The 25,771-nt window shown below is 42.4% G+C and overlaps 1 protein-coding gene across 1 annotated transcript in view; it reads left to right on the forward strand.

Annotated features, from left to right (window-relative positions):
- The window catches only part of LOC141738599 (sodium channel protein type 5 subunit alpha-like), a 219,412-nt gene that overhangs the window by 161,669 nt on the left and 31,972 nt on the right, over positions 1–25,771 (forward strand). Inside the window, exons 17-20 of the mRNA XM_074574027.1 lie at positions 580–738; positions 7,667–7,787; positions 17,073–17,227; positions 21,493–21,666. Of these exons, the coding sequence (XP_074430128.1) occupies positions 580–738; positions 7,667–7,787; positions 17,073–17,227; positions 21,493–21,666 (609 nt within the window). The remainder of the gene's footprint in view (positions 1–579; positions 739–7,666; positions 7,788–17,072; positions 17,228–21,492; positions 21,667–25,771) is intronic.

Here is a 25,771-nt window from a genome sequence, read left to right on the forward strand (position 1 = left end):
TACGTGTTTACCTGCAGTTTTTCCACATCTGCTTTTAGGTACCTTTTATCTCTTCCTGTGAACTTCGGTTTTCCTCCCCTTCAATGTGTATCTCGTCTCCCCTGGGTGTTTTTCCCGCACTGTTTCAAGCAGACGCATAGCACAGCACTGGGTATGGCACTCCTGCCTTCCTCCAGCTGTAACACTGAGTATCGTCGTGACCCCAGGGTACACCCCTCGGTTATTCCCCTGAACTGCAGACACCTTTCTGTGCGCCTCGGATGACTGGAGAAAGCTTGTGTCTTAAAAACCAGACTCAAAATAGAGGTTGGAAGGGAATTTCCTTCTGCCCCAGCGACAACAGCTCAGAAAAAAAGTTGGCCTATTTGTATTTCCATTTTCTACAGCCAGGTATCTTGACATATACAGTTGCTAAATCTCAAAAGTTGCAGCATAAGCTTGTGTTATCTTGTTTCTTGCCATTTTCCTTAAGATGACGTTCCCTGACAAGTATAGTCCAGGTTATTTTCTCTTCTAGCTGGGGAGATCTCCTTAAGAAATAAGCATGCTATGAAAGAAAAAGAAAATAAACCCATCTAGGATTATTTCCAGCAGGAAAAACAGCTGCAGCTGAGGGGGCAGCGATGCCAAAGCCCAGGCGTCCGGAGTCAGAACTCTGAGATTTGTGAAGAGTTAAGTGAGTTGCACGTGGATAAGCAGTTGAAGGCTGAGCCACCACCTCCAGTAGGGCAAAAAGAGGTAACAGAAACAACTTTCCTACCTGATACTGCATGCAACCCATTGCACCATCTCCGTAGTGCATGTCACCGATTTATGTGGGGTTTATGGCTTGTAAAAATACATGTTTGTCAAGTGGTAGGAAAGCAATAGTACATAGTAGGTATTACAGTCTTAGTGAAGAAGAGAGAGGATTTTGTTGTTATAAAAATAATTTGAAAGCTTGGAAAATGTGCATTATAAATTGAGATTCCAAGAGGCTTTGGGGAAAAAAAACAAAACAAAACAAACAAAAAAAAAACACAACAAAAAAACCCAAACCACAAAACCATCTATAATGTTACTATCTTATTTTAGGAGCAAATATGTGTGTGCTTTCCCACTGAAAAGTGGCTCTAAGGATGGCATCTGCTGACTTGGCAGATCCGCACGCTGAGTTCACTGGAGGGCATCTGCTATCTGTCACAGATTGCCATTTCTTTTCGGGTTAGCACATAGACGCAAGAAAGGTGCAACAGTTTAAGTGGCTGATATGAAGATGCGAACTAACTAGTAAGCCTTGGTATCATTCACTTGATGTTTGACAAAGTGCAGCTCGCTCATTGTTTCTTGATGTGTACACACTGACATTTATTTTCAATTTGTAGCATTATGTTGTCCTTATAAACATGAATACCAAAAATATATGTATTTGTACTGTACACTGAGTGACTCCAGGCTTTAAATTTCCTGTATCCTACTTGCTGACTTGTTAGGGTTTTTTCCCATTCAGATTCAGCATTCTGTTGACATATAACTTTGCCTTTATTATTAGAAACTGATGGATACCTCTCTTTGAAATCAGGAACTGGAGGGATTGGGTGATGTCCTGGGAGTTCGGGGAACTCCATGGCTCCTTGAGATTGGAACCAGTGGTGGTTTGGGGGCACTGAATTAATGAAAGGGAAAGGATGACATAGTACCAACATGCATCACACCTCTCCCAATTCTGCTATGAAATTGCTGGCAAGTTGGTGCCCAGCAGGAGCAATCCCATGGAGAAACCTTGACAGGACAACAGGAAACAGACCCATCACAGAGCCAGAGTTCATCTTCTCCAGGCCTCCTTGTTTATATTGTAATGGGGGGCAGAATTTACTGGCCTAAATGTAGACATCTGCATCTGAACTTGTCGTCTGAGGCCCCTTTATAGTCAATGAGGATCTGGAGCCAATGTAGTTGGGTAAATGTGTATCACCTCCAACCGAAATCAACATTTAAATTAGGTCAGATGAATCATCTTCTAAAAGAGCCTGTTTCTCTCCACTGACTATAAAGGGAGCTCAGGGTAACTAGATGAGTTGTGTGCTTAAGTGAGCTAAATTCCACTCACAGTAACCAGAAATCCTCTAGCCAAGAAGGATTTCTTTAAGGAGCAATCTTCCTTGCCAGAATACTTCTTGGCATATTGAACAACTTCTTCAGAAAGAAAAGGTCCTGAACTCAAGCAGACTCACATATTTGATATGCCAGTCTCAGGAAAAAAATGTGTATATATTTACCAAAGAAACCCAAAATTTTAAAATAATGAGATGAAGCATTATAACTAGGAGGAATTAGAAGACCGTTTCAGGAACGTTTCTCTCAGGGGATTAGGTATCCTCCGTGTTTAAATGTCTTTTGGAGATAAATAAACCCTGTGATCCTAACACGGAGGCTGGAAAACTATGTCCTTTGTTAGTGCTATAACAAAATGTCATGATAAAACAGGAACATTCTACCCTTGATATATTCAGCAACATCGTGATAAGGAAATAATCCCCATTTCCTCCCTCAACTTTCAAAGGGTCCTGGGACACAAATGTCACCTTTCTATAGTAGAGTATAATTGATTCTATTTGCGGCTGCTTAGAAAGAGGTGGAGGAATATGGCAATAATCCAGGGATGACTTGAAATCAAACGGAAGTTCACATGAGGCTATGAATGCCAACATGAAAGAGCAAAGCCCAAAGGATGCTATTTTTGAGGGCCAGATCTCGCATGGACGTTACATACTTACAGTCCTCCTATTCAGAAGTAATCTTTGTGCCGGCACACAAAGACACATTAATCATCTTTTTGATGAACGTCCCAAGAACTTGCGACTAGCCAAATAAAGCCAGCAACTGCGAGGAAGTAGCTTAACAGATTTGGTATGCCCAAGAGGCAGGGCTTTGAGTGATTCAGTCAATAACAGGAAGCATTGAATGTGTTCTGAATAAAACACTGTTGATGTCAGGAAAGGATACCATTATATGATTAAAAATTCATCCTATATAAATCAGCTGAAAGACACCAGAGCAATAAAATCATTGACGTTACAGGTGGATAAGACCTCAGAGAACAAGCAGGTTGATTTCTCTGCCAAAATGCTGTCCCATAAAATATTTTGTACAGCTTTGTGGAATCTACTTTTAAACGTATCAGGCAACTTAGATTTCTTCATTTACCAAAGGGAACAATTCACTTGCTTAGAAAAAATCTCATGGCTGAGTATATTACCTTAGCAACCATCCCTCTTTTTTTTCTTTTTTTCCTTTCAAAGTATCATTTCATTACTCTCTTTTACCAATTTTATCCATCATTGTCTTTTAATGAATTAATATCACTTAATTTAATAGGCTGTTGTTCGCTTCCTTTTGTCTTTGGCTTACCTCCTGAAATCACATGCCATTGTTCTTCCATTTCATTATTTCTTGTAAATGAGTATCTCTTCTGTGCCCTTTATTTGACTTTTTTTACCTCTTTCTTTGCAACTCCCTCAATTGTTCCTTTTTGGAGTTGTTTTGCCAAGAAGTAAGCACAATATTCCAGATACAACTTTCACAGAGCTATAAAGAGAGGAAATAGCCTCTCATTATCTAGACAAGATACTTTAATATAGATTTTCTACATTGTTACATCCATAATTTTTTAATATTACTCCAGATTTCCAGGATTTCCATTGAAATTTTCCTGGAACTCTCTCATTTGTACTATTTTGAGTCAAGTCCCCTTTGGTGTATTCTCCCCGCGTTTCACTTGTCTTTTCCTTTCTGCTTCCTTGGTTTCAATACTCTCTCCAATTTAATATTATCAGATAACGCAAGGATTATATCGGACAGTACCTCGTCTATATCTTCAGTGAAGATAATGCTGACTCTAATCCCTACAGATCTCCTCCCCTGAAGACAAAGTTTATGTTACATTCGGGTCCTTAGGATGGCTTTTCTCCACACAGCAATGGGTGAATCCAAGCCAATTACAATTTATTTCAAAAGTAGACTTTTCTATAATAGACATCCAGGTATTTTCTTAAGGTTTATATATCGTATGTCAATTTGACAGATTAAGGCTGTGATCTTCATAGGTGAGGGAGAAAGGAAGGGAGATAAGAGAGTTAAGCCTTGAACAAACATCAAACTTTCAATGAGATTTCAGCATCTCACCACTAAAGGCTTTTTGAAAAACCCATTCAGATCAATTTGCCACTATTACAGTCACAAGCAGTGGGCGTGGAAGCCCTGTCTGGCTACTGAAAACAGCCGCTCCACCCAAAAACACATTAAAAACGAACCTCTGCAGCATGAATTCCTGTACTAGTGGGAGGTCTCCCAAAGGGGCTTGTGACAGGTCCCGTTGTCTCTGCCTGGAACACCTCCTCCACTCGCTTATTCCAAGAAAGAAAGAGGGGATTCTGTATTGTCCTTTTTGCCATCTTTTGTCCTCTTTGCACCCCATTTGTGCACAGTACCCTTAGCAGACAGGAGAGCCACCTCACCGCCTTTACATCTCTCTGACATTTCACTCTGATAAAGCACTCTCCTTTTCTCCTCTGAGTCTTTATTTAATTCACTTTAATCACAGGCTATGCCAAGTGTTTAGTGATCTGTGATTCCCATGATTATTCCCTTTTCCTCTTCTCTAAGCTCAGTATTGTGTTTACTTACTGCTGCTCTCCTGGGCTGTTTCCAGTTTTCCATGAGCATCCACTATTGATTGCTAATGGTGTGTTAACTTGGCATTATCGGATCTCTTTGCGCCCTACAATGCACCTTGCCTGGATCTGCTGACTTACGTGTGTCTCAGGCTTTCTAGATATTTCCCCACTTACATTCGTATTAATCCTAACAGGCTCTCCCCCCTCTTTTTATTGATCCCCTTGTTGGATTCTTTTAAAAAGAGTTTGTTTTCATAGGCAACTGAATTTTGGTTAGTTACATCTCCCTCATCAATTGTTGTTATGTCTCCAGCTCTTTTCTTTCCATTAGTGAGTTCATGAAAACCTTCTTAATCCCTTTAACCTTTTTGGCAAAGAGTAACCTTTGCTTCTTTCCTACAAGTTTTCCTAATCTTTCCCTCCTCTCTCATACATACGGTTCCTTCTTTCTCTAGTCCCAGTTTGGACCCTCAAACCTTTGTCTGGTGTTTTCTGAATCCGTGTTTGCTGCCTCTTCTTTGAAAGCTTTTCGGAAGAAATCCTGTCTGTTTTGTCTTGCACGTTCCCCGTCTCCCTTTGACGCTGATGGATTCTAATATTTTCTGAAAACCCCTCCTGATAAATAACTCTCAAGAATTCTTGATTCTTTAAGATGTTTTCCTTGTAGTCTATTATAATTGCACCGTATTGTGCTCTGTGAATTTCCTAACCTGTCTCTGCTAAATACAGCTCTCTCATTGACAATGCTATCGAGCTGACGTTGTTCTCACAGTTTTCTTTGATTTCTGTCTATTGGTAGGAATTATATCCAACAAGGCTTCTTTTCTCATCGGAAGCCCTATTTTCTACATCCTACAGCTGTATATGATTGAGGACTATTTCAGTGATGTGTGTTTTGACGTCTTCATAACAGAACAGATACTGACTAAATGCATTCTCTAATGAAAAGTATCAGAAAGTTCTGACTGTGCTAAAACTTGGTATGACATTTTTCCCACCATCATATACCGTTGGTAGTCTGTAGAAAATGGGCTCTGTACGACAGCTGCATTCTGAATATGGATTTTTTAGAAGCTTTATCCATGTCTTTGACCTGTGCTTTCTGTTCTGACTCTCTTTTTAAAAGGTCTCTTCTCAATTGTTTGCAGTCCTTTTTGAGTAGAGCATTAAAAACCCCAGCCAAGACTATGACCTTCTGGATGCTGCAGCTAATTGCAAACAAGTAGCTTCCATCCCCGCTTGCAAGCATTGCTGGAATGTTTAATCTTGACCATTTTACCCCATGTTCAGCATTTCTCTGAATTCAGCTATAAATTTTGCATTGGCTGCGTATACTGGAAAACAGAGGCCCCATTTGCACATTAATAATAAATATATAAAGCTGTACCTGTTCTCTAACTCCGTCACCATCATCCTCATGAAAATAATACTTTATGTGTACGTGCCATCTCTCATCTAACTATCTCACAGGTTGTTTAAAAGCATGGGTAAGTATTATTGTCCTCATTTTTTTAAATGGAGACAATACTATTGGAAGATAAGGCACAGAAAGACTTCAGTAAGTAATCAGAGAACAGAATAAGACAGTTAACAAATATCCCACCTCTCCTGACTCCTGCTTATGGCTATTTTGCATTGATATGACACGTAGAAGATACCAGCTTTGGTGTTGCCCACTTGTGCCAGGTGGTTCTCTAATACAGTGAGAAACAAACTGTGGGCAGGACTGGCAAATATTGGATCTTTCACTTTAGCGGCTGAGCCGAATAATCAAGTAAAATGTAATTTTGGATTAATACAAAATGGAAATGTTTTATTATGAAAAATAAAACATGGGGGTAAAAATCCCATTTTATTCTAAAGAAAATGTTTTAATTCTGTTAAAATAAAGTTTTGACCTGAAATGAAATTCCTATTTCATATTTGGGTGACTTATTTAATCATGTATCATATCTCATTTAATATCAAATTCAGCCAGATTTCCAACTACAACATTAGACTTTTACCAAGATCCTTTGCTGTATTCAACCCAATTTCTTGCATAGCCTTTAAAACAATTTTTGAAAATAATCTATTCCCCAGAATTTTTTATCCAGATCTACTTGAGGATTCCTGCTCTAAATAGATAAGACAACCAATGCTTCAGGGAGAGGGATTATTCTTGTCCCCATTTTCCAGAGGGGGATTCGAGAAACGCTGAATTTAAACTACACACCTAAGATGGTGGTGTCAAATATTTCAGGCAAGCAATAGAGCCTCTGAAAGGCCTTCAATAGCTGTGTGTCCCTCCTCCTATGTCACCTTGAGATGAGAAGTGTGTGGCCAACAGGCTAGGGGCCACATCCCATGGTGGGAACAAGTTAGCCCCAGGATGAGGCAGGTGGAAGAGCCCTCTCACACACGCGTGCCTGTGGCATCGTGTGACCGGACCCTGGTGATAGAGGGACTTCTGCTCATCTCGGAGGAGAAGCTGTGGCAGCAGGGAGTGGAGCATGATCCCGACTGACAGGGTGAAGGTTTCACCCATCAGTTGTGGGTGAGGAGCCTCAGGAATGAGGCTCCAGAGACAGGAATCCAACACAGGTCCTCAAATTCATCCATCAGTATTACAGGAGCTGGGTGCCGCTTCTGGTCCCCGCCATCTGAAGGTATGAGCCTTCAGGACACACAAGACTTAAAATCACGAGTGGTTCAGTCATTCCAAGCTTCCACCTACCATTAATATTCAGTGGCTGTTCACAATCTTTCTACGGTTTGCTTCTCTTTTCTTTTAAAAAGTACATTTTACTTGTTAACTTTTGTTGTTGTTCTTGTTGATGGGTCGACTGTTAGTTCACCGCAGGGTAGGCAGAGCTGTCATTGGAGGATTGGGCACCGCGTGAAGTGCATGGCGATGTCTCTGTTGTGGTGGCTTTAGCTGGGATATTGGTTAGTGGAACAAAAACTCGTCTGCTTCCTTCGAGGCGATTGATCAATTTGTTTTCCTCATCTTTGCTCTTGTTGACAACAAGCTTGATGAAATCAGTCTTTCTGAAGGCAGCACAGTGGATTTGACAAATCCTGCAGAACTGCTGGAGCAGATCCCTGAGTTTGCTGAGGAGCTGATGGAGCCTGAAGACTGCTTCCCTGAAGGTAAGGGCCTGCACTTTTCACTGTAATGCTGAGGGAAGGATCCTGCTCTTCACTCAGGGAACATCTCTCCACCTTCACACCACGTTGCTCTGGCTGCTTGCTGTATTTCACTGGGTGCACTTCATTTCTTAGGTACTGTAATGCTCCAGACACATACTCAGAATCACTTGTTAACATTACTCTTTGGATTTCCAGGGTGAGATAAGCCAAAAGCGTGTTCTAAATGGCTGTGCAGCTTCTAACGTGCTAGGCTTTTTTCAGCATGATTTGTGCCATAGAGGGTTTTTCTTTAATACGTTGATTTTTCTAACTTGGCCAGTGAAGATTTTTGCCTTCCAATAAGTGTGCGTGATCAAATTTGGTTGCAAACTAACCAGATCAGGATGGTTTTGTTGCTGAAACGTGCATAGGCAGTTAACAGAAACTGCCTGCAGAGTTCATGAGTCCCAGGATTCTCTTCCATTTGTTTTAAAGGGTGTTAAGATTAGCGTGCCCTGTAACTTTCATCCTTTCATCTGATCAAGGATATGCTATGTATAGGGTATTTTACTTAATTATTCTAGATAACAACAGTTCACATTTACATAACTGCTTTTAATACCCGAATAAACCAGCATTTTATTAATTTTTTTATCACCAACCCGCTCCAAAACACAGGTTTAAAACCCAGCTACATCAGAAGATCTAGCTTTAAGTCAATACATAAGGTAAATAGCATCCTAAGTTATTTCTTCTTAGAGTGTGTTCTATTCCAAAAATAATTCCTCACTTTTCTTTAAATCTGGGTTAGGAAAAATAGGGTTAGCTGAATGTTAGGATACTCCCTTGAAAATTCAAGGATTATTGTAAATAAAAACAGAGCTGCTCAGATGGGATCAGACAGAGATGATTTGCTGGGTATATGAATGCCCCTAAAGTCAGCAAAAATGTGCATCTCTATATGTGTGAGAAAGATGATTGAATGAGGTAAGGGAACCCTGCAGGGCTTACAAATGTCCCTAGGATCTAAACATTTTTTTGGCAGCTCTGCTTAAAAGCAGTAGCCAAAAATTAATGCAGTTGACGGAAGAAAGCATGGTACTATGCTGTAACTATTCTGGCCCATACAATAACATTTAGAAATTAGATCTGGTGTTTTCATTCCTTCACAATATATTTCTTAATGAGTCTAGTGAGCAGCACTGCAAAGTGGGAAACTACATTATAATTGTTTAAACAAGCCAGTGCCGTAAGACCAGCGCTAGTCAGACGCCAGTTTACAAATTCTGAAACTGTACTTGGCCATGATGTGCTTTAGGCAATCCTGCTCTAGCAGGGGAGTTGGACTAGATGATCTCTAGAGGTCCCTTCCAACTCTGAAGATTCCGTGATTCCGTGATTCATGATCGCCTTCCCATTTTTAAAAGAAATAAGGCGGACATCACACAACCCATCGCTTCATTCAGTGCACAGCCCCGATTCAGCCCCAGGGCAGTAGCACTGTAATTTGCTCTGTCTTAAAATAAGCAGAACTGCCTGAAACTCCATCGTGCAGGACCACGTCAGCACCAACCCAGTTTGTCAGATCTTCTCCACTGCTGTCAATGGGACGCAGGGTAGCGAGCAATGCTCTTCTAGATGGACCACTGGAAGCATTAAGCCAGTTTTGAAGCCCACACGTCATCCTGGCAGCAGAGAAATGTCGAAATGAAGGTGCTGCAGGCTGAACCCCAACTTTGCCCTGGGTTACATCTACCCTGCTGGCTCCTGCTTCATTCCCCCTGAGCATCCCTGCTCCTGCCTTTTGCCTTTTATTCCTCATCTCACCCAGTTCCTCACCAGTCCCTGTTCAATTCAGGGTGTTTTCCTCTTCTCCCGGTGTATGGCCAGCTCAGCCTTGAGCTCTGAATGGGAATTGAAGAGGAACCCACTCCCAGCCCTTGGCCCAGTGCAGGATGTCCAGGGGCACTGGGGATGCAGCTGCAGGTGACGTCCTCCCCAGCATATCTGCTCTGTTTTCCTGCGCAGCACATATCCATGCAGATTTTTCAGAGGCTACTGTGTAGGCTAAACGTGGATGGATTTGGCAAAAATGCATAAATTTGACACGTGAATGTTCGGTCATAAAATTTCAAGTCGAAGTGCCATAAACTGAAAGTCTAAATGATTCTTACTGCAGTGACATCAACATGTGTTTTTATTTATGCAGAGAAATAAAGTGTTTTCCCATAATCTTCTTCTATTAAATGCCTTCCAGTATTTTTACCTAAATTTACCATTGCAGTTAAACCTCATGCAGTTATCATTTCAGTCTGGTTAAAAAACAAGCAAGCAAACAAGCTTGCTTGGTCTAGTTAGCTAAGGTATGACAAGGTTATACACTACTAAAGTGGAATTATTGAAGGGCAAGCACTGGGCAAGTTTATCTAGTGTTGCCTTTACTGGCTTGTATAAAAAGATACAACAATATTGGGTATATCTGGGAGAATGACCAGCTAATACTTGTGAAAGAAGGAGATTAAGTGAGACGAAGAGGAAGAGCAGGGGGAAGGGTTAAGTTCTTACCTTGTTAGCTCACCAGCTGTCTAAATTCAAACTATGACATTTCTAAATACATCCAGCATAGGTTGTGTCCTGAACAAATATGTTCCGGATTCAGCCCCCTTTTTCAGATAACAAAGGCAACGAAGATAATGCATGTTCTTGAAATAGTTGCTGAAAGTTTGCTGAGGTCACAGTTTTCCCGGAGTTGGGTGACCCAGATAAACCATAGGTCGTTTTTTCTTGGGGAGACTTGTTAATTCGTTATCATCTCAAAATAGCTTTGATTAGGGTCAACGGGGAATATTCTTGGGTCAGGAAATGTAAAGCCAAGGTAGGGTCACAGCTCTGGCAGCTAGAAAGTATTGCTGGGAAAAACCTGATAGAAAAAGAGAGATTGTTCTTGTTGCCAGTTGATGGGAAAGCAACATCTAGGCAATGCCAGCTATTTGGGTATTTTTTCCTCCAGATGCCTCGCAGCACTCCAGTCCTGTTACCTCCATTGGTATGTGTTCTCTGCAACAAAAATTGCTATCTGTTTGGACATGCTCTTCTGTGTCTCACAGAAGGTCATCCAAAGAGAGCCCCCTGGCCCCAGCACGCTCCTCTCTCCCAGACCCTAATAGGAGAAAGTTTTCACCAAGTCCTCAAGCGTAATTCCCCGGACAAAGCCCGCTGGCAAAGGTTTCAAAGGAGTATCATCTAATGGTCGTGCAAGAATGAGCTACCTTGCTCAACGCGTGGTTGATCGCAACTCGTGACACCGAGGACGCTCACAAACAGTTTTTCACGTGATCACGTTAGGAGCAATTATCGCGGCTGGAAAATGCCATGCGCTAAAGTGAAGTTCCTCTGATTAATGGTGGGATCTGCGTCATGCCCTCCCCAACCGCAGTTAGCGGCTGTTTAGAAACAAAAAAGCAAAGAGGAGCTCAAACGGACCGTTAAACTGAACAAATCTGAACTGAGCTATGGGGGACTTCCAGCAGGTGATGTTTAAAAGCTGAGTAAAACCAAACAAAGCCCAACAAAACAAGTTAACTGTCTTCCTAGGGAAAAAAATTACAGAACAAAAACAAGTTTTAAGGTTTCTTTTTTCCTCTAGCCATAGTATCTGAGATAACAGCGGGGGTTTTTCCATCAGAAAGGGCATGTTAGTATTTTGTTGTATCCAGTTTTCAGACATCATAAAACTCTTACAGTCCTATCGCGTGTACAGAATTAAATTAATTCAGGTTGGACAGGACCTCTAGATTTCAAGGCATCCACCCCCTCGCTTAAAGCAGGGCTGACATCGGTGGTGGACCAGGCTGCCCAGCGCCTTTGCTTCAAGGCGTCACATCGTTATTTGTAGTGACCTCCGAGAAGATATGTTTGGAGGAGAACAGCAGCAGATAAACAAGAAGTGTACCCTTGTAAAGCCCTTGGAAGAGTAAAAACACCTGGCAGGCTGTGGCTTTGTCAGACACTCTCTTGGCAGCAACCACTTGTAGTACACAAGAAGAGACTCAAATGTCCATGTGTGTCTCAGGTACCCGAAAACTGGCGGCAGCGATGGCAAATCTCTTCTGTGTTAGCCCTAGAGCTGCACAGTATAAGCCCCAGCCATGCGTGCCAGTGGGTTAGTGGGGCCAGAAGAAGAAAAAGGGGTTAAATAAGGAGGGTCTGCAAAGAACACGTTCCCTCCACGCATGGGGACATACTGGTGTCTTACGAAGGGACTACAGCCAGGCTGGCTTTCTTGCTCAAGCAAACACAGCTAGCCAGACTGGTCATTAGAAATCCAAATTGACATATATATATATATATATGTACACATAAAAACACATTATGAATACCTGCCTGCTTGAGTTCATGCTGAGGAAGCTGTATTTTCTCTGTATCGAACCAAGCGATGCTGTAACCAGCGTTCAAAGCTAAGCAAAATATCATTTTGTTCTAAAAATGAGTGTCCCAATAATTGGGAACTCCTGTGCAAAAGTAACTATAGAATTACCGCGGTTTGAACATAAGGTACCAGACGTATTGGACCACAGTATAAAAGAAATTAATTAGTCTTCCTGGTTTACTGAAGAGAATCAGCAGCCCAATCCAGCCAAAACATATCTAATCATTTCATGTAAATTAAAATGTACATGTTGGTGTGAACAAGCAGTGGATTTGTAAAGTCTTTACTCATAAGCCTGAAATAAATAGGCTTGGCTGTCGTGCGCGCAGGAGGAAGTTTTTGCAGTATAGCTCCCACACTTATAAAGAGATTTTTTTTTCCCAGTGCACCAAAGTAATGCAATCAGGTCTAACAGCTCCGTGACTGTAATGCACCAGGCTAGAAAATGTGAACGTGGAACCAAAGGAATATTCACACAAAATGCATTGTAAATTAAATTCCTCCTGCTCTTTCTGGGTTTTTGGGGGGTTTTGTTTGGGTTTTTTTTTTGGTAACTTGTTTATCATTGTGGCAGATGCTTAAGGAAGAGCTTTCTTTGTCACACCTGCAGTGGAAACTGCCGTTCAGGACACATTTTAATCTGCAGTTTGTGATTGCGCTATAGGACACCCCCGGTGATGGAAGGAAACAATTCCCTTGTTATGAAAAACGAACAAAACCTAAATAATATCATTGTTTACTGATACATTTGAAGAGATTTCTTGGTAAATAGGTCTCTGTTTCATGACAAATTATATGTAATGTGAATTGAAAACAGACCTTGTTCTTGGACAAGTTGACCACTAAGGCAGCTTCACTGATTTACCAGCAAATAACTCAACCCTTTGGGAGGACTTCTTCTGCTGTTCTGTGTTTCTGTTGAGCAGTAACCTACTACTCAAAAGGCCATGGTGTAAACGAGTCAGTTTGCTCTCAAAAAAGATGTAGCCCAACATGAATTAGGGTGGCAAAACTAAGTCCCGACTAAATCACAAGGTGGTCAGCTTCTTCTGCACGACCCGTTCCCTACTAGCATTGATTTCAGGGGGACAGCACAAATCTATGAGACAAGGCAGTGTGAGTAATGCTGTTATAAGAAGTGCCAAAGCATTTATTCCTGCCCTGACACTTACTGTGCTAAAAGGTGCTAATGAATAGTCATCTTCGTGTGCATAAAATAGCTTTCAAAACCTGAAGCTGGGGTCTGCTGACCACCTGCCTTGGTGTAGAAGCCAGCTGGAGTTATGACTGCTCAGACCCTCACCAGGTCCTGCCTTAGACACATTGGAATGGGTTTGATATTTTGATTTCACAGAAATGAAAAAAAAACCACGACACCAAAACCCTGTTAAAATGCTGACCAACGTCAGGTAAACTTCTTTGTAGGGTATGTATGTGAAGCTTCCAATTCAGCATTAAGCGTGGGTCAAGGTCACCAGAACAGTAAGCCACCAGCATTATGAGAGAGTTCAGAAAAGCACAGGCATGAAATAACAGTCAGTGAGGGAAATCAGAGAATTTGAAATGGAAATAGAACTTTACTGATTCATTAAAAGACCTGTTTGTGGTCAGTTTTCTTTTTTTCCCCCTCGGTTTTCTTCTTTTCTTTCAGTTTTCATTTTTTCTGTTTGATATATGAATAGTTAAAAATAGCATTTCATCCGAATTGCAGCCGGCATGATTATTCACGGAAGTGCTACTTGACATTAGTAATTGTATCAGAATCTGGTCTAAACATTTCTGAATTGGGCCCAATCAAAAGCATGGGATTTAATAGCGCTGTGATTTTGGGCTGACTCATCTGAGAAGCTATTTTGGATTTTTCAAGGTATTACTGTCAGTAACTAGGACCGTTTTTTTCAGCTCGGAATAGCATGAAAGCCATCAAAGAGCATTAAAAAAAAAAAAAAAGATTAGTAGTCCTAGCTGGCTTTCTGTCTTTAAAAATACCTCTCTGTACCTGTAGATTATCAGATGGAAGCTGACCGAATCAGCAATAGCTTGGTTTTACCATTTATTAAGCATTTTCCATTACAAATGAAGTGACTTTGGAATTCACGGTGCCCTGCTCATTAGTATTTAATTTGATGGTGATCCCCTAATTTTAGCTGTGCCTGGGCTCAGGAAATCAGGTTCCCTGTGTAGTGGAAAGACAGAGGCAGACTCCTCCAGGGAATGACTCATCCAACTATCTTACGGTGGGGAAGACCACTTCCTGGAAGATCCTAACCTTTTCCAACAGTACTTACAGAGCATTTCTGCTCTGTGAGAGCATGACAGAGCATGTCATACCCGTTACTGGCAGAGCCTAAGCATCATCTAAGAGACTAAAAAGCCAAGTAGGAAGTAATTTAGGAGAACAGAGGGGAAAGTTTCTGGACAAAGGTTTTAAGTCTGAAAAATGCTGTTTTTTTTCCAAATGAAATCGTTTATAGGAACAAGGTAGGCTTAGGGAAAGTTTGTAATTTTATTCTGCTAGAAGCAGCGGTTACCTCCGGTACAAAGGGGTATTTCAGCTTCACATAAGAAATCCACACTCTCATAGGGAACAGCCTGCTCATAGGCTGTTCACGTGACGAAAGAGGGATCTAAATCCAAGCCTTTGGTCTTCCCGATCCAAATCTGAGTTGACAGTGAGGTGGCCTGTGTTACCTGCACAACAGCACAGCGCGTGGACCAGACACCTGAGAGCTGGTGAGGACCATAGGGGTTGTGGGGTGAGGTGGAGCGTAGGAGTTCTCTGGCAGCCCTGCTGGGAGATGCAACTAACGGCCCCCTCTGTCACGTCGTGCTGGTGGGATTGTACTGCAGGGGCGTCTCTGGGCAGAGCTGCCATACGAGTACCTGAGCTCAGGGAGCCTGAAGTCTGTTCCACGTACCTACTTCCTAAAACACACCCAAATAACATGCATTACCGTCTCTGAGCACTGTACAGGTTTTAGCAAAAAGTAGTGACTAACATGATATTGTTTTATCCGCTGACATGATTCTTTGGTGTTCAGCGTTGACGTGCTTAGAGGGATAAAACTTTCCTTTGTTGGAGTGGTCCCCGACCTACAAAGAAGCAGAGAGCTGATTATTACACTTCTATCTTCTCCTAGCGTTATGTTCTTCTCAAATATTTTGATTAAATTAGTGTATTTCGACTGAGCCCGGAATTCTCTGAATTCCAGAATGCAGTGGTAAACTGGGAACTGGTGTGGATCTGTGTGACGGAGGCATTTAGAGGACAGGTAGCTCCTTGCATAAATGGTTTGCTGTCCTGTTAGTCCCATACCAAAAACCTCACACATCCAAGAGCCTACGCCTACCAAACATTTCAGAAATGTGACGGAAAGGGGAGATCTGGGAGCGATTCATGAAACATCCTACAGTTCTGCTGCTCCATAGCAGGGATCTGGGCTAATGAAAAATTACAGAAAATGCCAGGAGGACCACAGCAGGCTGAGCTGCTCTCGTCCTCCTGGCAGAGCCTGCTGCTAGCAGCGCCCCGCTTCCAGCTGCTTGGGAATCCCAGCATCCCGGGAGTTGCCCTTGATCTCCTCACATATCACATGCAGCCCAAGCACCTCTGTTACGCCACCTTGAATTAACAGCACCTGCTGTCTGTGTCACCCTGGCACTCACCCTCTTTCCTTCCCCAGCTTCCCTGCCTGAATATTATTTCTACTTGCAATAACATTGCATTACATCACCATGGTGAGATGTCCTCCCTTGTCACTTCTGAGAGGTTGTTGCGTGCTTCAAGACGAGTTAGCAACCTTGACCACCTTTCAGCTATGGGAGCAGCTGGCCCATGATTTTTTTCTCATGATGGGACTGATAAAGCTCCATAGCTACCCCTCTTTCTATACAACACATGTATTAAATGTAGGGTAAAACCATTGCTTATTGAAAATGAAGTAGTTTCTGAGGGTCGTTCTCATCAGCAGATGTTGTGAAATTTGAGTGAAATTCCAGCCTGGAAAAAGACAGTTTTAAGTTCTTACTCAACACAAGGCAACGCACAGGGTGGGTTTTGAAATGGGAGAGATGGATCTGTCCATTACTAATGGATGTTGCTAAGAAGACTAAAAATGGCCATGGTTTTGCCTATCAGAAATCCATGTGTGGTCCCCAGGACCACCACAACATTTAACTGTCACAAAACATTTGTCACTAAGGTCAGAAAGTGCTTTGAAGCACCAGTGGGGAACCCACAGTGGACGAAGACTGGATATCTAAATTTCTGCTGACATCAAAGGGGATTTAACCACCTAAATATCTTTCCCAAAAGCATTATCCTAATGATTTCCTTAAGCTCATGAGAGTCCAAGAGATCAAATTCTGCTCCTGCTTTTCCAGTCTGAACCTCTGCAGCACATTGTTCCCATCTGCACTGCAACACCTCCTCCCCTCATCTCCCTTTCATCAGACTGCCACTTTTAATCAATAATTCTAGTGGTACCATAATACCAAGAAAATATTCCTCCTCCATTCAGAAGGCTGTGGAAACTGTTGCAGGAGTCATTAGTCCTGATCAGGGGTGCTGCCTGAGCTCAGCTAACACAACATGATCGACCTAGGGCACTGGTGACTCATTGCCAATGTATTCTGTATCATAAAAATCATTGGGAGGAATCACTGGGGCACATTTGAAGTGATTTTGAATGTTTTTTAATAGAAGAGTGAGAGGGAGAAATGGAAGGCAGGGCAGAAGAGGTTGGTGAGAAAAACAAGGGAGGGGTGACTCCATGCAGCAGCTTCTTGCTAGAAGAAATCTTGTTTTGCAGCTCCTTATTGCAGCTTTAAATGGCCTTTTTTAACAATTACTTTGGTTTTGTTTTGCTCCTTTTCAGTTTGTGTGCGATTCTTCCCATGCTGTTCAGTGGACACCACAAAATTCCCAGGAAAAATTTGGTGGAGGCTGCGGAAAACCTGCTACAGAATTGTCGAACACAACTGGTTTGAAACTTTCATCATATTCATGATCCTGCTGAGCAGCGGAGCCCTGGTAAATGTTACAGGATTGCCTAGCTGGTTGAAAGTGGACATGGGTCTCAGGGAAGGTGTTCTCCTGTTGGCTCCCTCTAGGAGTTTATGAGCTCTTACTGCTCACTTCTGAAAGCAAAGCATATTTGGGGCTAAAACAGGTCTTCTGCTTTTCTGATTTATCCTGCCTTTACCGTATGTGGGGGGGAACTGTCTTCTGCTATAACATAAAATTATGATGTGCACATCTTTTGAAAAGCTAATCCTTAAGGAAGTGTGTGTGAGGAAGTATCCCAGAGTTACTACTTCAGCATCCCATAACTGCTCCGTGGTTGTTCCCATCTGGAGGCTTGTATTTTGCTCCAGGGATGGCTTTTTTGGATGGCACTTTTCTTTTTTTTTCTTTTCTTTTTTTTTTTTTAGCACATTTTGTAACCAGCAAAGCAAAATCTCCAGGGAGACCTTATAGCCCCTTCCAGTACCTAAAGGGGGCCTACAGGAAGAATGGGGAGGGACTCTTTATCAGGGAGTGTAATGATAGGACACGAGGTAATGGTTTCAAACTGAAGGAGGGGAGACTTAGATTGGATATTAGGAAGAAATTCTTTACTGTGAGGGTGGTGAGACACTGGCCCAGGTTGCCCAGAGAAGCTGTGGATGCCCCATCCCTGGAGGTGTTCAAGGCCAGGCTGGATGGGGCTTTGAGCAGCCTGGTCTAGTGGGAGGTGTCCCTGCCCGTGGCAGGGGGGTTGGAACTAGGTGATCTTTAAGGTCCCTTCCAACCCAACATGTTCTGTGATTCTGTGATCTATGATAGAAGACACAGGGGGCAGTGAATCGGTGCTACACGTGGAGCTGGTGGGTGCCTGTCATGTTTTGAACACACCTTAGCTTAAACCACTGTATGTTCCCTGCACAGACAGCTCCTGCTTCCATCCAAAAGGGTGTGTCTGCAAGGAGGCTGGTTGGTCATTGTCCAGGACTCCAACAAGGGATGCTCTCCTCCTGAGATCCCACTGCGTACTGGGATTATCCTCTCCGTATTATCAGCTCGGGGCTCTTTGTAGCAATGGCAGCATATATTTATCTTGCTCAATTACATGTCAGGGATGTCGCTGAAGTTGGTGGGACTTCTCTCAGGTTTTCATCTGGGCGTAGAGCAAAGGGGTACATCAAGTGTTCTCCAGGCTTTGGTCTGGTGGTCACTGATCTTCTCCTCCCTAATGGAGTAAGAAATACGCATAGCAAATTTGCAGGCAGTGTCATGTTTGGACAGGTTATCCGTGTATTTCTGGAGGTGAGGATTAACTTCAGCCAAACAGATGAATCTGCCTTAAATAGTAAAAGGAACATAATCTCAGAAAGGTGCCTGCTTCACCTCATCAGGCACAATCATGGGCAGAATGGCATGATGCGGGATGGCTGGTAAGGTAGCATGTTTAGTCAAAAGAGCTGGAGAGAGAACAGGCAACAAACAGGACAAACGAGTAAACTACATCGCAGCCCCGCACAAAGGCCGAACACCCCACTGGGCTGTATAAATAAGCATGTTCTTCCACTCCAGTTGGCATCAAGGAGGTCTCAGCTGGAGCACTGGCTTCAGCTCTGGGCGTTGCACTTTGGGAAAGACACGGGCTAATTGAAGAAACTCCAGAGGAGAGCAGCGCAAATTATCAGTGGCCTAAAAAAAGAGGAAAACAGAAGTACTGGGTTTATGTAGTTTAAAGAAAGCCTCTGCAGGGAGACAAGAAGATGAAAATATATAAATGTTGATGGAGAAGGAAAGGAATGGACCGTTCTCCGGGTCCACCAGGGATGGGCTGAAATTTCACCCAGTGGATTTTATTTCATTATGAAAAGCAAGAGGGTGAAAAACTTGGGTAAATAGTAGGCTGCTGAAAATTGCCATTGCTTTGCTGAAATCAATGGAGTCTGTCAGTTTTTGTACCAGTTTGAGGATCAGCATGTTAATTTCTTAACACATTTTAAAGGAGGCATGTCACTTGCTATAATACACTTTGGATGAATACACATCCTTACATATGTAATTAAAAGTGCCTTAGACACTGAACATTGCAATATAAATCTCATTTAATTTTCATTGCGTGCACTCATTTACTTTTTTGCGATTTTCAATTTAGCCAGTGCAATTCTGTATAAGGGCAAATTATGCTGCATTTTCTCACATATCAACCCTGTGCTTCAGTATTTGGACTGGAGATGTTGGAGGGAATACACAACTTTTTCCTTCTGTTATTCTGGGGTGAGCTCTTCCAAAAACTGAGTTCATCTGGCTACATCCCTGGGACGTGCTAAGTTCTTAAGGGAGTTTAAAAGCCAGTAAATACTTGTGTGTGGTAGTTAAACCATCATAATATATCTATAGCTTGCTGCAAAAGATCCAAAAACCTATCTTTAAGCCATAAGGACCCATTGAAGCCATAAGCACCCAAACTGGGAGCCTGTGTTTTAATAGCAATTGCAGGTAACACTGCAGGTATCCTGCTTAACTCTTTTTTAACACACGGAACAAAGCAGAAGAAATAACCCTTAATGATGTTTTATATTGCAAAGATTTCACCCGTTGTCACCACGAAAAAAATGCAAAGCACCAGAGTTTTGTCATTTGGGTAATATCCACGTCTCCTGCAGAAGCACGGCGCACCTGAGGCATGCGAGTAGTGTATTTTTCATCCCTTATTAAGCTGCTTCCTGACTCACAGTGCATTTTTAATAGACAAAACAAACAATAGACTTTTTGACAAGTTGGTAGAAAATAGGGAGAGCAAAGGAGGGAGAGGAGGAAATCGCTTTAAATAGTTTGTTGTTATTTTTGCAGTAATTGCAAAGTACAGCAAGTCATCTGACAAAGTGAGTGAGCCCCTACAAGAAGTGATAAACTCCAATCTCTCTGTGTATTGTTTTCTGTGGCTTTCTCCAACAGCTCTTTCACACCCTTGAAATATCATTTTTGAAGGCAAGATAGGAGACAGAGTTGCAGTGAAAACGTCACCCCAAAGTGTGGGGACAAATGGACAAGCTTTGGCACAGGCTGCCAAAGCTTTCTTGTCAGTTTAATTACTGTTCCCTGGCAGGCAAAAGAGCAGTGTGACTGCTTGAGTGACAAGTAACACGCTTCTTGTATCTCCGGGCACGGGGTGTTTGCTAACTATTTGAAGTTCCTCAGAAAGTAGCTACCGATCTTGAAATATGTAAATGCAGATAATTAAGAAGATGAGCACAGATCCTCTCAAGCAGCGGTGTGCTTTCTTGCTGCCAAGTGCTCCAGGTCACAGGATGGGACAAGAGCAATATATATCAAAGCTGGGGTCATCCAGGTGGCGGGGACATGGGAGCAGCTCGTAATGACGGTGGCTTGAGCAGCTGGGGAAGCAGACCGTAACTGCTGCTCGAAACCCCAAAACGGGCTGTATATAGGCAACCCTGCCACTAGGATCCTGCATTTTATTTGACATACATTCTAAAGTGAAAGCTAAATTGCGGGACAACTTTATTTGTTTTGTTTTAGTAGGCATATTGTTTTATATCTTAAATATTTTAACGGGGTTATTAAGTTGCTTATACTTGATACAGATACTGAAAGTCCTTTGATGATGCCCTGTATAAGATTAATTAGAGAGACAGATGAGATGGGTAGATAGATATCTTGACCTTTAAACATAATTGTTCTGTTAAGGGAATAATAATGAGCATTTCTTGAGGCAGATAGTTGTAGCTACCTTAAATGTGATGGCTGAACAGAAGCCAGGGAACTGCAGTACTCTATAACACAGGCTTAAGCAGGTTAATAACCCAATTTGTCGTCATTAGCAATAAGAAGTATTTGACTGAATGTAAGGGTCAGATTTTGCCTCCTAAAGACAGGCATCCTATGGCCTGGGGCACCTGAGGTGCCAGGATAGCAGCGGCACTGACAGCAGGAGCCCTTGGGCAGCTTGGGGTGGCTCCCTGCTCCCAGAGGCGTGTTCCCAAATCTAGGGTGCTTGAGCTCCTCTTCCACTCCAAGGATGTTTGCTCAGTAGACATCCAGTAGAGGCTGGAGAGACAGAGACAGCTGAGCCATGTGTCCACGATAAGGGAAAGCTGAACAGACCTTTGTTTGCTTAGGGTCAGTCCTATTTCTGCCCGTGGGCTCATTCGGATGGTGGAATTAAAATATATCAGAAATCACAGACAATACAAATAGTACTATAGACTTGTAGGACAGAGCCAGTGCTTTCCAACACAGCTTAGCAGAAGTTTGTAATCAGTCTTTTGTACTTCCAGGCTTTTGAAGATATTTACCTTGAGGATCGAAAAAACATAAAAACCATGCTGGAATACGCTGACAAAATATTCACTTACATCTTTGTCTTGGAAATGCTCCTGAAATGGGTGGCTTATGGATTCAAGAAGTATTTCACCAATGCCTGGTGCTGGCTTGACTTCCTAATTGTAGATGTAAGTATCACTTTGGAACTACGATGCTTCTTGCGTTGGATTTTATAATGCATAGGAACGGGCTGTTAAGTCTGGCAGCTTTGTGTTTGCAAAATGACAGCTGCCACTCGTTCTGAGTAAGAACCCTAGATGAACCTTGAAGGAGGTCTGGAGACTTGGTATGTAACCCTGCATCCCCATGGATCAGCGTGCCAGAGCGGAGGAGATCTCTTCACGTCGTTACTCAGAGGTGTCACCCTGCTAATTTGAGTCACATTCCCTTCTCGTCCCTCGGAGCTCGTTTTTTCTTTTAGCATTTAATGTCTCATTCCACACTCCCAGCTAGCACAAGGTCCGGTTACCTCCGACTGCTCCGCACATGACCTCGACACACAAGTCTTTCAGCAGATTAGAGAAGCTGTCCTTGGCGTAGTTTCCCGGCGAGACTGCCAAGGGCACGTAACAGTATGTTCAGTACCGTCTCCCAAGTATTTACCACCGAAGGAGTCCAGAAGAAGGTGTGAATAGTCCTCTTGTCAAAGCGATTTCACTATTAGAAAAACCCCACAAAATACTCCAAATCCTTGAAATACCGCAATGCTTGGTTCCCCTATGAAGGTAATCCTTAAAGGGGAGTAATAGTTGAACAAAAGGGAGCTCATGCCCCAGCAGTGTTGCTAGAACCAGGCATGTCCCCTCTGAAGTTTCAGATCGCCTGGTCATGGGATCTGCCAAATTCAGGAAAAGCCAGCAGCTCCTCATCCTCCATGATGAGGGTTAACATTTCATCACAGACTATCAATAAGGAGGCAATTATCTCCCTGAGGCCATTTCTTATGAGCTTGAGGTATTAATGTGGAAGGCTGGCAGAGCTCTGCCATGACTGGGTAACTTATTAAACTTTTGATAAATTATTTTTCCCCATTTTACATCTGAACCTTGACTCAGGGGAGAGCTGCACTTTCTTTGGCCCCAGTCCAGGAAAGCACTTCAATGGGACAATTTACTTGTTTGAAGTTATGGACATGTCTAAGTGCACTGCTGGATCAGAGCCTTTGGAAGCTTCTCCAGAGCTTTAATAAATTGATTTATGAAAAGGAAGTTCTTTACATAAATTGTAGGTCATAAATTCATCTTTGCATACAGGCCTGGAAACCTCTTAAAGGGAAGGCACTCATTTTTCACAAATTAGCTTCAATAGAAGAGGAAGGCCCGGTTTAACTATTTAACCACAAAATTGGAAACCACCAGTTCCTAAGTTATAGCCCAACCCTGAAAACTCTGGTTACTGTGGCTCAGGTCGAGTGACACAGCTTTTCTTTCCCAGTTTCTCCACCTGTAAAATGGGACTAGTAGGACTCACATAAAGTATTGTATAGGCTTCCAGGAATTTGTTAGTGGAGTTATTGTTTTAATGAACTTCTGAAGACTAGAAGGGCCGGGTGAGGGCTTGATGCTGTCACAACTATCAGTAGGGGTCTTCCTGATGGGAACAGCAGTTTGCACAATGAATTTGCTGAAGTAGTTTGGAGACCTGATGCATCATTAACAGTTGGAAATGAGTTACCACTTGTTAAAATACGTACTTGATTGATAGCATGATAAGAGCGTAAAACGGGAACTAAGCTAAATCCTGTCCCCCAGGCGAAAAGGCCCCATGGAACAGAAACTACACGAGAATGCAAAGTCAGTGTGTAACCCCAAAATTTATGCACATGTTTGCTTTTTAATTGTGGGGTTTATGAGTACAATGACAGATTGTAGATGCAGCCATAGGTGGGCTGGGCACAACCCATATTATGGGCTGGGCATTATGCCATATACATATGGCGTAAAGGAGTGCTATGGGTGAAAGGGGACCATGGGCCCCTGGGACTCCCTTTATCCCCAGCAAATCCACCCCAGAGTTACTGACCCAGACTTTTTTATTATCTTAATCCCCATTTAAATGTTTTTGCAGGCTCCTGAGCTAGCCAGAAAGTTACTCCATCCTTGAGTTGTTTTAGTTAATAGTTGACACTAGGAAATTGCCTTGCCTGTAGTGTTCTCAGTGAATAAAGCTTTTCCCCATGCCCCATTCTTTTCTTCAAAGTCATTTCCCAATGCAGATTATGAGAACCTGGTACTATATTTTTAGCGGGTTTAACAGATGCTCTTCTCCTACCCTATTGCTCACACACCCTGCCACTCTGAATTGGCAGAGTAACATGCTATCATTTTCACAGCACACTTTTTACTTCAATTTACATTTTCTTTTTGGTCCTTTGAGAACCAAATCACTGCAACTGAGCTGCAGAAGGGAGTGAATGGGCGCATTAGCTGCTCCAAAAGAAGCAGATGAACCACTTGTCTGATTTTCTCAAATTTATTTGTTTAAAATTATTCACTTAAAAATTCCTGATCTGCAAATTATTCATTAGTAGTTTGGTATCGGTATTCAAAATTCAAGCTGTGATAGTTGATTTTTCATTGGACATGTGAAGCCATCTATCATCTGTGTTTTCTCATTGTACAAACGCAACTCAGAATCCTTTTTCTGTTGTGAATAATTCATAAAAACAGCTCAAAATTTACAAGTATTCACTATTTCTAAATAGCAAGTGAACCCAGGAGGGGTATAAGCATATTGCTGCTGCTTTATTTTTTTTTAGATTTTTTGTACTTGCCCTGCCATGTGAAAGACCTTTGACACCGATTTGGGCCTGTGGAACAGCAAAGGCTTCATCTCACAATTGTGGATTACTAAAGAAAATTCTGTCTTGCAAAGCCTGAACATCAAAACACACAGTAATCCACAAACGGAGAGCTATTTTTGCTGGATGTAGAATCCCTAAAGGATGATCTCTGATAATGGGCTTCTCTGCATCTGAAAGAAGTGTGCTAGTGTAGCAAAACTGTAAGAGAGTGCTCTTAAGTACATTGCAATACAATAAAGTCCTATCAACAACACTGCAACAGATTTCTTTGGGAGGAAGGGAGAAATGAGTAATTGAACCACAAAAAACAGGCTCATTTCAACTTAGAGCACTTGGGAAAGATGCCTTGGATGTCTGCTGAAATTTGGATATACTGAACAAACAGCATTAATGTGCATGTTTCGTCCCTGCGAATAACAAGCATACCACTAAAAGTAATCCCCTTCTACACGGTGAACATGGCTTCTCCATGCACATGAGTTGGAGTGGTGGGCACTCAGTTCACAGCTCTTTTCAAACGAGGGGAAAGCAGGGACCATAGTGTATCTGAAGTGTAGGCAGCCATCAGTATCGCCAACGGGAATGGTGTTTATGCACCGTCCTCTTCGCTAGGATGCACAGGCAAATATTTTCACAAAGAACAGGTATTTTCCTAGCATTCGTGCCATCAAAACCTCTTCGTACAAAGCAGATTAAACAAGGAGTTTGAACTTGGCCAGAGATGGAGGCGCGTGGCATTCAAAATGAACATTTATGAAAACTGCCCTCGACCAGGCACGTCTTGCGACAGGCAGAGACAGTTGGGTTTTAAAGCAAGGGGCAGATAAACTCCACCGGTTGTGCATGCTGGTGTCATGTTTGACGTTCCTTGCAATTGTTTCCTCTGACCTATAAGTATTATCTTGAGCTTATCGAGGTTGAGCTTCAGCCAATTAATTCTGAGCTATGTCCCAGTCTCTGCTGACAGGGGATGGATTATTCTGTTGCAGTGGTCAGTTCGGGAAAGGCATCAATCTGGAGCTTAGCATCATTCAAAGACTGCAGGTGTCGCAGTCACCAGCGTCTTCTCTCGCTGATCGTGCATTGAAGGCAGAGGGGAGAGATGGGTACCCTACAGAAGCTGTCATGAGAAAGCTCTCTGGAAAGGGATGTAAAGTCCCTAACTCATTTGTAAGAATGCTCAGGAAAAAAGTCACAGCCAAGTTTCATTGCCTGTGGCGTACACAGAGAAAGCCTCTTAAATGGGCACTAATGTCATCTCTCTACAGAAGTCCATTATCACAAATCCACCACCTCCATTGCAGCTTTTGGGTTCAATTTAATTGACCAAAAGTTAGTCCCAATCCAGGCTTAAAAAAAAAAATAAAAATTGATTGCCATTTACTGATTTCAGAGATGAGGGGAGATGAGGGTTTCTCCATCAATTCTTT

The sequence above is a fragment of the Larus michahellis genome, chromosome 2 (assembly GCF_964199755.1).
Source record: "Larus michahellis chromosome 2, bLarMic1.1, whole genome shotgun sequence".
Classification (NCBI taxonomy): domain Eukaryota; kingdom Metazoa; phylum Chordata; class Aves; order Charadriiformes; family Laridae; genus Larus; species Larus michahellis.